Source organism: Microtus ochrogaster, unplaced genomic scaffold (genome assembly GCF_000317375.1).
Source record: "Microtus ochrogaster isolate Prairie Vole_2 unplaced genomic scaffold, MicOch1.0 UNK7, whole genome shotgun sequence".
NCBI lineage: Eukaryota > Metazoa > Chordata > Mammalia > Rodentia > Cricetidae > Microtus > Microtus ochrogaster.
The window spans coordinates 2,610,862-2,625,939 of NW_004949105.1; the positions used below are offsets into that span (position 1 = coordinate 2,610,862).

The 15,078-nt window shown below is 42.1% G+C and overlaps 1 protein-coding gene across 1 annotated transcript in view; it reads left to right on the plus strand.

Annotated features, from left to right (window-relative positions):
• The window catches only part of Csmd1 (CUB and Sushi multiple domains 1), a 1,422,978-nt gene that overhangs the window by 1,251,009 nt on the left and 156,891 nt on the right, over window positions 1-15,078 (plus strand). Inside the window, exons 28-32 of the mRNA XM_005366231.2 lie at window positions 1,702-1,840; window positions 5,038-5,225; window positions 8,867-9,061; window positions 12,373-12,489; window positions 14,167-14,280. Of these exons, the coding sequence (XP_005366288.1) occupies window positions 1,702-1,840; window positions 5,038-5,225; window positions 8,867-9,061; window positions 12,373-12,489; window positions 14,167-14,280 (753 nt within the window). The remainder of the gene's footprint in view (window positions 1-1,701; window positions 1,841-5,037; window positions 5,226-8,866; window positions 9,062-12,372; window positions 12,490-14,166; window positions 14,281-15,078) is intronic.

A 15,078-nucleotide genomic window follows, 5' to 3' on the forward strand; every position in this document is an offset into this window, starting at 1 on the left:
TATAGGGACCACATGATGATGATGTGGTTACTAAGATGAACTGCATGCCAACAGATACAGGCTTCATCATCTGTCAATGTCTTAACTTGAGTGCACTCTCATGATATTCAGAGTGGCACTGACAAACTAAGTTTATTGTGAAACCTGATGATTTCATTGTATTTCATGTTTTGCAAAATTGGATTCTCAGGAATGATCAGTGACTTAACCATTACTTAATAGCTTAATAGCTTAATGACCTAATCATTACTGAAAACTGTGGGCTACTTTCTTCCACCCTCTTTAATCTTATTTACTTGAAGCAAATCTTTATTTGTAGAGGGGGGAAAGGAATGACCAATTAAGGTATTTTATTATTTATTTATTTGCAAATATGCATATGTATTTATATTGTCAATGATATGAAATGTATATAATTTAAGAGGAATGCTGTAGTTTAATTAAAATGATATTTTGAAACAACTTGGTCACAAGCCCCAGAATTTGCCCAAAGAACCATGGAATCTCTGACAGCATCAGCACCCTAAATATTTGACCTCACATAATTGCAGTGTTTGAACAATGCCCATGTGGTAAAGATCTAACAGAAATTTTATTTAATACTTAGAACAGTACTAAATATCTTCAGATTCTAGGAACCGAAATTATCCCACCTGATCGCAATGCTAAGCCATGTGGTTAATAGCCACGTGGAGTAGATGTGAACGCAGGCAAGTCACAACCAGTGGCTGCGAGGCTCACTCAATCCTTACCATACAGAGTTTTAACAGTAATATCAAAGCACTATGATCATGCCCTCTCTCTAGGAGCAAGGGTTGCAACTCATTCCTCATCATGGCCTTCCCTAAATATCATGTAAATAATCAGTGTTTGCTTTGTTGTTTTGATCCAGTGGGGAGAGAACCCCAGCCCCAAACTGTGTGGCCTTAAACTGTGATGTAATCACTTATCAAACAGCTGGTCCTTGAGTGCTTATGATGAACTGTCCTGGAGGTTAGATGCTAAGAAAAATGGGCAGGTTGATCATTATGTCACCAAAAGCCTGTGTTCTAGAGGGTTCCCTGACTCATGTAAACAGATGGAAGTGGCGGCAACATCATTGGGATCAAACTGTAACATTCAAGAAGGGTTTTATGTCAAATTCTGAGTATAAGTACATGCGTGCATGTGTCGAGGGTGTGAGGGTTAAGCAGACTGTTCAGTTTATTTGAATAAAATTTAAGTAATTAAAAGACATTTTATTTGCCATTTATAATCATGTGAAGCATAGCTGGGGGTGTAGGCTCACACCTGTAATCCTTACACTTGAGAGGCATGAGAATCAACAGGGTTTCAAGGCCACCCTGAGCTACAGTGTAAGTTCCATGACAGCCTGGGATATAGAACCTGCCTGAAAATTAAATGGATAGGTAGGTAGGTAAGTAGGTAGGTAGGTCGGTCGGTCGATCGATCGATAGATAGATAGATGTTTAAGAATTCTCTCTAAAAACAGGAAGAAATATATATAGTCTAAAATCCTCAAGGATCACAAGGAAATGGTACAGATTTTGTGGGTTTTAATAACTTGTCCTAACATTTGGGGATGAACTGTTTTAGATATCCATGCGGACAGTTGTTCCTTTTTAGAAAGAATTACCTGCCTGTGTTCAGCATTCTGGATCTCTGCTCTAACTGTCCTCCTGTGACTTTGTTCTATGACAGCGGCTTGCGGTGGGAATCTGACCGGCCCGGCGGGAGTGATTCTATCCCCTAACTACCCACAGCCGTACCCTCCCGGGAAGGAGTGTGACTGGAGAATTAAGGTGAACCCGGACTTTGTCATTGCCTTGATATTCAAAAGGTGCGTCTGGTGCAGACTACCACTCTTTGGTAGGATTTTAATGCCGAGTTCAACTTTCCATGGGGTGAGCAAGCAGCTCAGTGTCTAGCAGCTACCCCGTCAGAGGCAGGGTGGCAGGAGCGGAGCTACTTTTCCTTGACGGGCAGTGCTCTGCATATAAGACATGCATGGGTTTCTTTCACACGCTGCTCGTCTGGCCCGTGGTGTGTTCTGTACATCAATGCTTCACTTGCATAATATTCAAGCCAAAGAAAACCACGCTGTGGGGATGCTTGAGGGAATGCCTCCTCGATGTCCCCCGTTTGTTGCAGTCAGGGGAGCCCAATTTCTTTCCATGTCTGACAGTTTCAGGCAGTGCTCTTACCATCGTTAAAACTGTTGAGATGAAGCGGACAGAAAAACAGAAGATTCCCCAGACTTTGCCTGCTCACTCTAAGGTTTGAATTCTAAACATCAGTGTCTAAGAAACAGACACTCACTCCTGCCCCACTAGATGATAAAAGTTCAGAGCCATAAAGATTTATTAAAATCAACTCTACTGTGGTTACTGCTTAAATGTGGACTGTCCTCTACCTACCCGGGTCTGAACCTTTGAACACCAGCTGATGGTGCTGTTTGGAACCTTTTATATACAGGGCATTCTTTGGCATTTAGTCATATAGGTGGGGCTTGGTGGTTACAGGAGAGCCCTGCTTCCAGCTAGGCTGGCCCTGGGCCACCAAAATATCAACAAGCCAGGCCATAACGTCTGGCCTCCATGGATGGATCCATAGGCAGCCATGCCTTCTCCACCATTATAAACTATAGTCACTGAACAATGAGCCAAAATAAATCATTTTTTTTCCTTTGGATTGCTTCTGTCAGACAGTTGTTCATAGTGAGGAAAAATGGCTTATACAATAACATATATCACATTATACCATATATGCTATGTGGTTATTAAATTTTAGTGACTATTGAGATCCTATCCAATAATATGCTTTGATTGTTTAAAAAAATAAATGAAGGAGATGTTCTGGAAGATAAATGGCTAAGTTGTCTTGCTAGCTAGCCTCTTAACCCATCAGGGCAAAGAGACTAGAAATTATTTCTCTGCCAGGGGGCAGGCTTCCTTGCCTCAGATTTTTTGAGCCTACACTCAGCCCCCAGGCATGTTAGCCTCTCACCATCCCTGATTCACGGTAACTCATGGGTCTGAGGCTCTGGATGTCAGTCGGTTAACGGGGTACTTTCTCCTGAAGGTGCTTCTACTGATGGTCAAAAGAACAAACGCTTTCAGGACACACGGTGAGCACACAGAATGGATGAGTCTGCTCTGACAGACACAGCTGTGTGATTGTTCACCGCGGTGTTTGGTGACCTCCCTTAAAATCTTCATGGCCATCTGATTCCTGGAGCTAAAGAGGGAAGTGGCTATCAGATACAAGCAGAGCCCCGTTACTCAGTCTCAAAGCTACCAAGGAAGAGTTCATTTGATAACAAATAAGGGCATTTATCTAAGGAAGGTTCCTTGCACTGTTTTGCACACCTCTCTAAAAGATAGACAGCACAGATAATCCCCAAGTATCTCCAACTCTATGGTTCTCTGAACCATTTGCTTGTTCCCTGTCTGTTTAGCTCCATATTCTGGTAGCTTCTCTGAGCTGGAAAGTCTGTGCGCTAGGATGAAAATCATCCTGTGTCTGTCATCCCAGAATCCATGTGGCATGAGGGAAGTAGGCAGAACCCTGTGTAGGGAAAGGATGCTCCAACAGGAGGAATCTAAGATGCTCTTCTGAGGCCTCTGTATGCAGACAGCAACCCCAGTCTTCAGAGAACCATTAGAATCCGGCAACACACAGGACTCTCTCAGAAGATTGAATTCTGATGTGCTCTTGTCGTGAAGATGAGAGTCTAAAAGGGAAATTGGAGGAGAGCATTCTAGAACCACAGCGAGTGTGTGCTGGTGTTGGTGATGGGGAACAATGGTTATCATTGTCCCTCTGTACTGTATAGTCATGTTCATTCACAGGAACTCAAACCCACTGCACAGACTGGATTAGATCTGGGAAGTTACTAAGATTTAGAGGTATATCATGATATATTAAATATAAATAAGCTCTATTATTACAAAGGGAGTTGAAATTAATTGTAAATTAAACATCAAGGTTCTGTGCCAAAACTATTGTATACTTTAAAAATGTTCAGCACAGAATGTGTTTTTATTTTCTTTCCTGTGTCTGATTGTATTTCAGTGTTCAGTTGGTAATTATGGTCGTAATCAGCCTTGCTGGACAGTGGAGATGGCACAGGACCAGGTTCTAGAATTATCCATGAAAATGACCATGACTAAAATTATTCTTCCAATAAAATCCCACATGACTTTGAGATTCTGCCAACTCCCTGAGCTTGGGAAGCTCCACTCTTCTCCATCCTGTCTAATGCCAGCAAACTTGCAATAAGATTCAGGTTTCCAAATTATGAATTTGCAAATAGATTTGTTTGAGATAACAGTGATGTCATTGTGCCTCTCGGTAACAGATGACTCAAATCATGGAGTGGATGTTGATATTAAGAAAGAAAATACAGAGGGAGAGAGAAGCACAGAAATTGGGAAGGAGGAAGAGAATGAAGGAATAAGAGAAAGATTACTTGGAATATTCAGTGTGGTACAGGATAGGAAATATTTGTGCAGGAACCATATGGTTCCTGCAGGAACCATAAACATTGGCCCACTTACCTAAGGAAACAAAGATAATTATAGTTTTCAGTGGAAACATAGACCAGTGAGAAGTTTCTGATTTTTAACTTTTATAATATATAGCAGTGCAAAGTACACACATTTTAAATCTCAAAAAATTCACCTAGTAATCAAGATTCAGTAGAAATCTATCTCTTTTGAGTCTGGTCTCTTCCAAGTTACCCTTCTTTAGCAGTGAAGGGGTGCTACACCAATATGACTATATTTTCTTTAGCTCCATTCAAAATTGTCTACTATTGGGTATGTTAGCCATCATGCAAAACACTGATAGTGCTTATTACAAATGATACTTCCCATTTAGCACAATGGTAATTGGTTTGTGTTTGATTTTGATAATAGTGATAATCAAAATTATTATGTAAAAGAAAACTAAAGTGTGATGTGCCCCAAAATGTTTGCTTGGAGACACGGGGTGGGCTTGTATTGGGGATGCAGGTGACACTGTCCTTCCTTGTAGTTTTAGCATGGAACCAAGCTATGACTTCCTGCACATCTACGAAGGGGAGGACTCCAACAGCCCTCTTATTGGAAGCTTCCAGGGCTCTCAAGCGCCAGAGAGGATTGAGAGCAGTGGTAACAGCCTCTTCCTGGCATTCAGGAGCGATGCTTCGGTTGGCCTGTCAGGGTTTGCCATTGAATTTAAAGGTATGTGCTGAGATGGATTTGTGGGAAATTTAAGTCATGTCAGGGGCTACTTCTGCTGTCAGTTAACACTTCACGAGATTTTGTGTCTCAAATGTATGTGTTCCTAACCTGCCTTTGTAGATGTGGTACGTGTGTGTGTGTGTGTGTGTGTGTGTGTGTGTGTGTGTGTGTGTGTGAGATCTTTTTGAAGAAGAGAACCCCATCTGTCATGTTTTTAGAAACTTACTCTATCTCTGATGGAAAAGGACATAAAAATAGCAGGGAAAATGTTTTTCCAGGTGCATTGTCTCCAGAGGATAGATTATGGCATTTGCAATAACTAGTTTGATGACATTTAAGAATCATTTTGATATGTGTTAGCATTTTCTGATTTCTCTCCTTAGATTTACATTCACTGAGATTGCATTGCCTCAGTCTTTCCCACTGGGACACTAACCATCACCCCCGGGTCTTCCTCCCCCATGGGCTCATACTTGACAAGACACTCTGACCCAAGCAGATATTCATGTCTCTGAAACTCAGATCCACAGCCCACGGGTGGTTTGTGATCTATGAAATCCAAGGAAAACGGAAAAAGCTGCATACAACGCCACTCTAACCCGAGCACTTTGATGCAGAGTCAATGAAAACAAATTCCACAACATGAATTCCTTTGTGACTGAACGAAGAGTGCGATTAAGACACAGCAATAATTAGAGACAACTATTAGCCCGATACCATCAATCATAATGAGGATTCGGGTAAAAATAAGAAACAAAATCTGGAGTGAAAATTATTATAAAGTAAAATGAACCTTCTATCATAGTCACAATTTTAATGGATTTTTATCGCTTTATACGGCTCTAACTTTAAAAAATTGTTTAAGCTGTCAAAATCCACAAACATGGGGTCTTTATTAAAATGCATATAAAAATAATGAAGTTGAGCCTATGCCTTTGGGATAGAAATAGCTGTGTTTGGGAGTGATGAGAATGGCCCTTATGCATGTGCACCTCATCAGATAGCACAAAGCCTTCTCCTAGTTCACCATAGCTGCAGCCCAAGCAGCTACTCAAGCCAGAGTCCTCTAAACGCAAGGTATATAAAGTTCCAGTAGCCAGAGGTGAGGACAGCCTCTTCATTGGGTCCACTGTTTGCAATATTTGTAGTTCCTAATATTTGGAACATTTTCTGGAAGAGTCAGTGGGAAAGACTCACCAGAAGCTAGCACAATTGGTGTCACCACACTGTCAAGGGCAAGCGATCTCAGGATGGGTGCAACAGACTGCAGGGACAGTTACTAGATTTGATGGGCCAGGAGGGGTCTCAGGGCAGCACCCCCAGAGGCCCTACATGTACCACTCATTTGTTCGACAAAGCAGGAATTTACAAAGGTCTTCCTAAGTGGAATGGACAGGAACAACAGGAAAATACACACCAGTATGAAGTCATATAATTAGAAAGCGTAGCAAAATGTAAGCAGAAAGGGACTGTGATTTATCACTGCACACTCAGAACTGACAATCGGTAAATAGAGCCACAAGATTCGATGCAGGTGTATGAAGGCAAACCAGCCACCCAACTCTCAATCAGTGGCGTGAAATAGAGAACTGTGTAAACCATGTCTTGCCAAGCCACACGCGGGTCTGAATGAGATTTATAACAAAAGAGAATCAGAAAGAAGGCGAGGCCGTGGGTCTACGCTGATTGACAGAACAGGAAAGGTTCCCTTTTGAATGAGGCAGGGTTGATGCCTACAAACAAGCTGTGCTCACCCGAATCCTGAATGATTGCGGGAACAGTGAAATGGGGTGACTTTGGTGTGCATGAGCAAACAAGGAATGAAAAATAGGAAGGGGTTTTTTGTTCTTTATTTGCTTAAATGCTTAGTGATCTACATAGGATTCAGAGCTGCTATAAAGACTTATGAGAATGGCATCTTCCATTTGGAATATATAAATATGTTTTCAAGGAGGCAAGTGGAGACACTTGTCCGTTGATAGGGGTGTCTGTCCCGCCCAGTCCTACATTTGTCCCAAATAAACACACTGAGGTCTACATTAAATAAAAACTGATTGGCCACATGGCTCGATACCTTATTCAGCAAGGCAGTTACATCATGTTTCCTCTGTGTCTGGGTCACGACTGGAGACTGAGCTTCTCTCTTCCCAGAATTCTCCTTTCCTCACACACTGACCATGATCAGGAAGACACAAAAAGTAACATCATCAACCTTGGTCCCAGACCAAAAGTACCAACAATGGAATTCAGGATTGTACTTGTGTATCCCAATGCTCCTTGCATGATTGACACTACTTTTTCTGTAGCAGATAAAATAATTGGCATTTATGAACTTTTCATGGAGGCAAAGTTTTCAAACCAAAAGGAAAAGAGCTTTTATATGCTTTGAAGTTATCCCAGAGCCAAAACCAATCCTAATAACGTCATTATGCCCCATCCTTCTGACGCCACCAAAGAGACGGCCATAACATTGAGCTGAATAATGTCCTCCACCTTCTATAACACCCACTGGGAAGTCTGGGAAGTTCCGCTCCACAGACCTCACCCACACTAGGCACTCTTATGGAGATGAAGAATAAAGATATGCTTACTAAATAAAGCATGAATCAAACTAGAATTTCACAGAACACATAGCTATAGACAGATATTCATTGATTTATTGATGTTTTGAGTGACCTGTTGAAGCAGAAAGTGGAAACTATCACATAGCAACAAACTCTGAGTGTCCAGACAGAACGTACAGGACACCAATGCCGGGCATTGTGGTCCATGACTGCAGGGTTAGTGCTCACACATGTGTCCTTGGGAGTGCCCTGTCTCGATCTGAACCCCAATTGTCAGCTCTGCGTTGCAGGACGGTAACAACTGGCACGTGGCTCAGCTCAGGCTGGCACGTGGCTCAGCTCAGGCTGGCACGTGGCTCAGCTCAGGCTGGCACGTGGCTCAGCTCAGGATGGCAAGTGGCTCAGCTCAGGCTGGCACGGGGCACACCCTCCATGAGTCTCTGCAGTTTCTGCAATTAGGATGAAATTATGGGGCAACTGTCACACACCAGATGTCATCTTTGATAGCTGTCACTTAGATGTCATTTTCCTGCTAAGCTTGACAGTCTTCAGTGTATGTTATCAGCCCTAGGAACCGTAATCCAGAGCACTTTGTGAGTTTCTGACTTGAGTCTGTCGGCATCGCCACGAGAAGGAGCACTTGACTTTCAGTCTCTGCAGTTTTCCTTTCGTAAAACCAAATCATCAGTCCTCAAAAGTGTGTGACAAGTTCAGGTTGGGGTGGGTCAGGGACAAGTTGGAAAATGAGCCTCACATCTTCCTCGATCGGTTTTAAAATGCGCACCCATTAGGTCCCCAGTACCTCATAAGCTGCACATCCCACAAACACCCTGTCTTTGCTTACGTGAAAATAATTTTATATCACTCTAATAAAAAAAAGGGTTTTTATCATTTGTTTATTGGAAGCGAATGCCCTTCTGTGACCTCTAAGCTAACACAGTCATTAGCTGATGAGTGTGTTTGTAAGCAGTTCTTCCCATGGTGGACGCTGTGCTGGGTCCCGAATGGAGTAAGCAAAGAAACAAAGGGAATGAGTGCTCAGAGCTGCCGCCCTGGCACATGTTCTTTCTTCTCCAGAGAAGCCCCGCGAAGCTTGCTTTGATCCTGGGAACATAATGAACGGGACGAGAATTGGAACTGACTTCAAGCTGGGCTCCACAGTCACCTATCAGTGTGACTCTGGCTACAAGATTGTGGACCCCTCATCCATCGAGTGTGTGACAGGAGCTGATGGGAAGCCCTCTTGGGACCGGGCTCTGCCTGCCTGTCAAGGTACATCTGACTCAGCTTCACTCCTTCCTTCTTTGTAGTGTTTTGCTTAAAATACAGCCTAACGGTCCAGGCTATAACCCCCAGCCAAAGTGGGGGCCACTCGCTCAGGAAGTCACTGCTGAGTCCCTAGGACAGTCCTTAGTCACTTAGCTGTTCTCACTGTAAATGAACAAGGTGATGTTTTTATTTTACTGAGGTGACTAGAAAAAATTGTGTCTGTTTTGTTTACTTTTCTATCCAATCCAAAGGAAGTACATGGTAACATTCTCAAGAAACTTCTCAATAAGAAGATGAATACATATGACAGATAAAATAGATGATAAGAAGACAGATCAATAGATAGATAGATAGATAGATAGATAGATAGATAGATAGATAGATAGATAGATAGATAGAATGAAAGATAGATAATAGGCAGATAGATGATAGATAGATAGATAGATAGATAGATACATAGATACATAGATAATAGATAGGCAGATAGATAGATAGATAATAGATAGGCAGATAGATAGATAGATAGATAGACAGACAGACAGACAGACAGACAGACAGACAGACAGACAGACAGATAGATAGATAGATAGATAGATAGATAGATAGATTAGACAGGTAGGTGGGTGGATGAACAGACAGCTAGATTGGTAGATAGGTGATATAGTTAGATGATAAATAGAAATGGGCTATTTGCAAAAAGAGCTGTTTGGATTTCATATGACTGAGCTAAAATAAAATTGGCTTCTATCCCTTATACTTCTTTTTAGAAATGTGGCTCATAAGCTTTTGAGAAAGCAAACCTTTTTCTGAAATAGGCAGGTTGAATTGGCACAGCCGAGGTGGAAATGACAGTCACCTGTCTACGCTGATGGCCAGACTCACAGTATCTCACCGGAAACCTCCACTCTGGGATTAGTTACCCATAAACAGCCTCTATCCAAAAGGAGAATTCATGTTTCCATTTGCAAACTGTAAAATACTTGTCTCAGTTGGGGCTTCTATTTTTTGTACTAAAACACCAGGATCAAGAGCAGCTTGGAGAGGAAATGGTTAATTTCAGCTTAAAGCTCTCAGGTCACACTCCATCCTTGAGGGAAGTCATGGCGGGAACCTGGAAGCAGAACTGAAGCAAAGGGCATGGAGGAACTCTGCACACCAGCTCAGTCTGTTTTCTTATCCAATGAGGACTGTGTTCCCAGAGAAGACAGTGCCCTCAGTGACCTGGACCCGCCCACATCAACCTTCCATCAAGCAATACACCACAGGCTTTTCCACAGCCCTGACTGATGGAGGCATTTTTTTTCAATTGAAGTTTCCTTTACCCAAATGAATCTGGCTTGTATTAAGTGGCCAGCACTGTAGCCATGGTAGCTATTTTGGGACAATAAAAATACTCTGAAATAAAGTATCATAACTAATGAAATGGTTTGTTGAAGTTAGTTAGCCTTTCCTGGTTGGCTGTCAGCTCTGTGAGCTATTGTCCTGTGGGAAGAGGTGAGCCTGCCAAGTCACGCAATGCAAGACTGGGGACGTCTCCTGACTGTCATTAGCTCTCCCAACAAACCAGTAACAAGAGCCATCCCATTTCCATTACCACATTCCACAGAGTTTATTAATCATGGCAAATGTCCTGTTTGTCCATTAGGACTAACTGTGCTAATTAGCATTGAACAGATTAAACATGCTATCTTTATCTCTTTTTTTAACCACTTGAAAATTGCCATATAAAGAATAAATGAACTGTAATAATGTAGTGGGTGGGAACGAGGCCAGGAGGAAGGAAGGGGGAAGAAAGAAAGGGAGGGAGGGGATTCCAATCAAAGTACCAAGTATGATATGGGCATGCAGTGAAACTCCTTAACTTATACTTATAAGTATGAGCCGATATTTATATAAAAAGAAGAAAGGATCTTAGCCAGAAACCAAACTTTCTCACATCCTAGAAGTAATTGTGAGTTCAGGTCAGTGAAGGTGTCCCTAAGATAAAGAGCCATCATATGGTACAGGAAAGGGCCCGGGGTTTATGGGAAGCTCAGCTTGGTGCCTTGGTCCCCAGTCACGCAGCATAGCTGAAAGGAAGAGCAGGTGCCAGCCCCTCCTGTTATCACAAAAAGATGCCAGTATTGGCGACTTAACTCACAACCTGAACAAGGAACTGAGCCTCAGTTGGATGCTTTTGTCTTGATGCCCAAATAGAGCATTGACCACATGAACTAAAGGGTTTTCTGGTTTACCCAGAAAAGGAACAGCAAAGTTAGTAAGATTATCAGGAAGAGGAAAAGGTTCATATAATCTCACAGTGTACACACACCCACATGCATATATACACATGTACACACATATACACATGCACACACACACAAATGCACATACACACATTCACATACACACACATATCTATATAGACTCACATACACTTGTATATACACACAAACATACATATACACACAAACATACATATACACACGTGCATACACACATGCACATGTATATATATTCACAGGCATGCATATAACTATACATATATATACAAACATATATGCACATACAAATATATGTAAACAAATACACATAGGCATATATACATAAGACATGCATTATAAAATACAAACATATACACATGTACACACATAAGCATATACACTATACACATAAATACACTCATAGACACATACATTAATATATACACACATATAAAATGCATGAACATATAAACATGAATGTGCACACAGATATATGCACACATACATGCACATACACACATGCCCAAACAACCCATGGTAAGTTCACTTTCTCTCCCCTCTTATCTCTTCCCTCACTTTCTAGTGACACTCCTTTAATCTCATCTTGAACTCATGTAAGACATCCACAGAAAGGTATCCATGAAAGATTAAAACAAACAAAACTTTAAAAAGGCAAAGATCACTTATTTATGTGCTAAAAATTGACGGGTTCTTCCTATTTCTTAGATCAGTCTGATGACTGATATCAACTAGTTGATTCTGGGAGCTTATCCTTTATCCAGTTACTTATTATTTTCAGCATAGTGGTATAGCTATTTCATTATTATTTGAAAATTCCTCAGACAGGCCTTGATAATAATGTCAATCTCTTTGAGTCGAAAGCTTTTATTCCTGATGTGGGTCTTTGCTTGGTGCTCCCAAGACCCTCATTGACAGTTCAGGGTCAGCTGTTGACATGGGTTCCAAGATGAGCAGGCTGAGCATGCTTAGATCTGTCTACAGGGCTCACCTGACCCTGCAGCCACACCCTCACACACGCAGCTCACATTTCTATGCTGGTTTTGTTTGCAGCACCCTGTGGAGGCCAGTACGCGGGATCAGAGGGGGTTGTGTTGTCCCCAAACTACCCTCACAACTACACAGCTGGTCAGATATGCATCTACTCCATCACGGTGCCCAAGGAATTCGGTAAGAAATCGCTATTGTTTTAATTCATTGTCACACACTTCAGAGCTAATCTGTCTGTTGTTTGGTAAAAGTACGAAAAAAATGATATAAAAGAAGAGCTGTTTACTGAAGTACCAGATTTTCTAAGCCCACCCTCACAGTGTCCCCTGATGCTCTTCTACCAGTGGGGTGTCATGTGTTCACATGTCCCTCAAAGGAGGCAGTGGCATTTCAACCACTAACATGGGGTAAAGGAAGCAGTGGCATCTCAACCACTAACGTGGCCCCCTTCCATGCTGTGTCCAGAAATGGCTTTGGAGTCATTTGTTTGTAAATGTTGGGCGGGAAGCAGAGGCACACGCAGGTCAAAAGCCTGAGTCACACCTCTGCACAGCTGGCTGGTGATATAGTCACCCTTGAGACTTTGAGATATATAGGCAGAGGGGTCCTGGGTGTCTTGTACTTGCTCCTGACTGGAAAGATTAATAGATATTCTGTGGTTCTTTACTGAAGGAAGCCAGACAATAACGTTTACAGTCTTACAAGCTATTTCCATCTTCCTCTCAATGGTAAACCAGAAAGAGAGAGAAAGAGAGAGAGAGAGAGAGAGAGAGAGAGAGAGAGAGAGAGAGAGAGAGAGAGAGAGAGAGAGAGAGAGAGAGAGAGAGAGAAGAAATCTAGAAGCCACCATTTTCCCTTACATTAAAATCAAAGTCACATATTCAGAAACGGAGCATATAAATTTTTTTTTGATTTTTCGAGACAGGAGCATATAAATTTTAATGTGAGCATGTATTCAAGATGAAATATTTTTAAAGACTTCTATTATTTTAAGTTAGTGAACATGCATATTGGAGTCACTTCAGTTCGAGTGATCTTACACCTCTGGCCTCCTCCACAAGCATCTTCACTCAAGCCTGTACCCACACCCAGATACATATTTAAAAAATAGACATCAATCTTAAAAACTATAGGTCATGTAGATCCCGAGTTTCTGTCTTTGCATCCAAAAGGAGTCTGGAGCTCCCCTCATTTGAGCTAAGTCTGGTCCAGAACTGGCTGAATCCTCCCTTCTGAGTGTAGTGCATGTGTTCAGCTCCAGTTGTTCCAGGACCTGAAGCCGCAACTGCCTCAGACTTTCCCAGCTGCTCCCCACTTCCAAGTACAGCGACAAGGTCATCTTCACAATGCTGCTACCTGGGTATGCTGGGAGAATTTCCTTGTTTCCCCCTTTCACACCCAGACACGAGGGTGTGAACCCTGCTGTTTAAGCACTCTAATAATCTCCTCCCAGAGGCATCCATCCCTGAGGTGGGTTTGCAATACACCTGGCTGAGGTTGACAGTTCCGTGGCTTTGTTCTTTCAGCAGATGAGTTGGGTCCGTCTGCTCACCTGGGTAGAGAGACCACTGTTTAGGATGTGACTGTATGTCACATGTGTGCAGTTCCTGCAGGGGCTAGAAGAGTCCCTGGACCTGGAGTTAGGGACGGTGGAGTCACATTGTGGGTGCTGGGAATCAAACCCCTGTCCTCTACAAGAACAACTGTTCTTAACCACTGCACCATCTCTCCAGCTCCCATGCGTGCTTATTTTTCTAAGATTCCTGAACTAACGATCCTCTAGAGGGACCGTGAATGTGTGTGAACAAATTCTCCTTTGCTCTTAAGACTATGGCCCACCCTCTCTTCTTTTTCTAGTGGTATTTGGACAGTTTGCCTACTTCCAGACTGCACTGAACGACTTGGCCGAGTTGTTTGATGGAACCCACCCACAGGCCAGGCTTTTAAGCTCTCTCTCTGGGTCCCATTCAGGTAAAACTTTCACACTATACAGCTACGGTGATTGTTTTAAATCCCTGTCCCCCATTATGATGAATAGGAAATATAATCATCTTTGAATCTATAGGTCTGTAGATTTCAGAAGGTTTATCATTTTACTTACTAACATTGTGGGGGAAATTCCATTCACCTCAAATGTGATATTCAGAAAAAGGAAGGAAATTGATTAATTCTGTTTTCTGTTCTATGTGTTTTATTCTCCTTCCCCGGGGTAAATCTATCATTTTCTCCTGATCAATTCCAAGCATGTATGCTACACAAACAGAAAACATTCATGGATCTTTTGTTTACAGCAGTTCCCACAGATTCTCAGACACACATATCCTACTGGCCCAGCTCAGCACAGTTACTAGCCCTCATCTGCGGATAAACCCTTATTGGGATTTTTCTGCACTGATTATGTGAATTAAGTAGACTTTTACTTTACCCAGAAGTGTTCATTGTGAGTAACATAGGTCTTAAGTCACCAAAGTTGAAGTTTGTTTTTGGTTTCTCTCTATTTCCTGATTTGCCAAAATCTTTATATCTCAGCTTCGTGGATTTCTAGCAAGGCTGTATCATGTCATGCCTGCAAATGCCTCAGGTGACAGACGAGAAACTCCTCACACACAGTGGCAAATCTCATGCATTAGCTTAGGGGTTAGGGGTCTTGGGACTCTTGTGTGCACTTGGGAGATACTTCCCAACATGCTGTGTGTGCTGTCTGCTTTAAAGGTTAAACAATTATTTCCAAAGTCGTTTGTGAACCCTTTAATGTTTCTAAACTGTTGA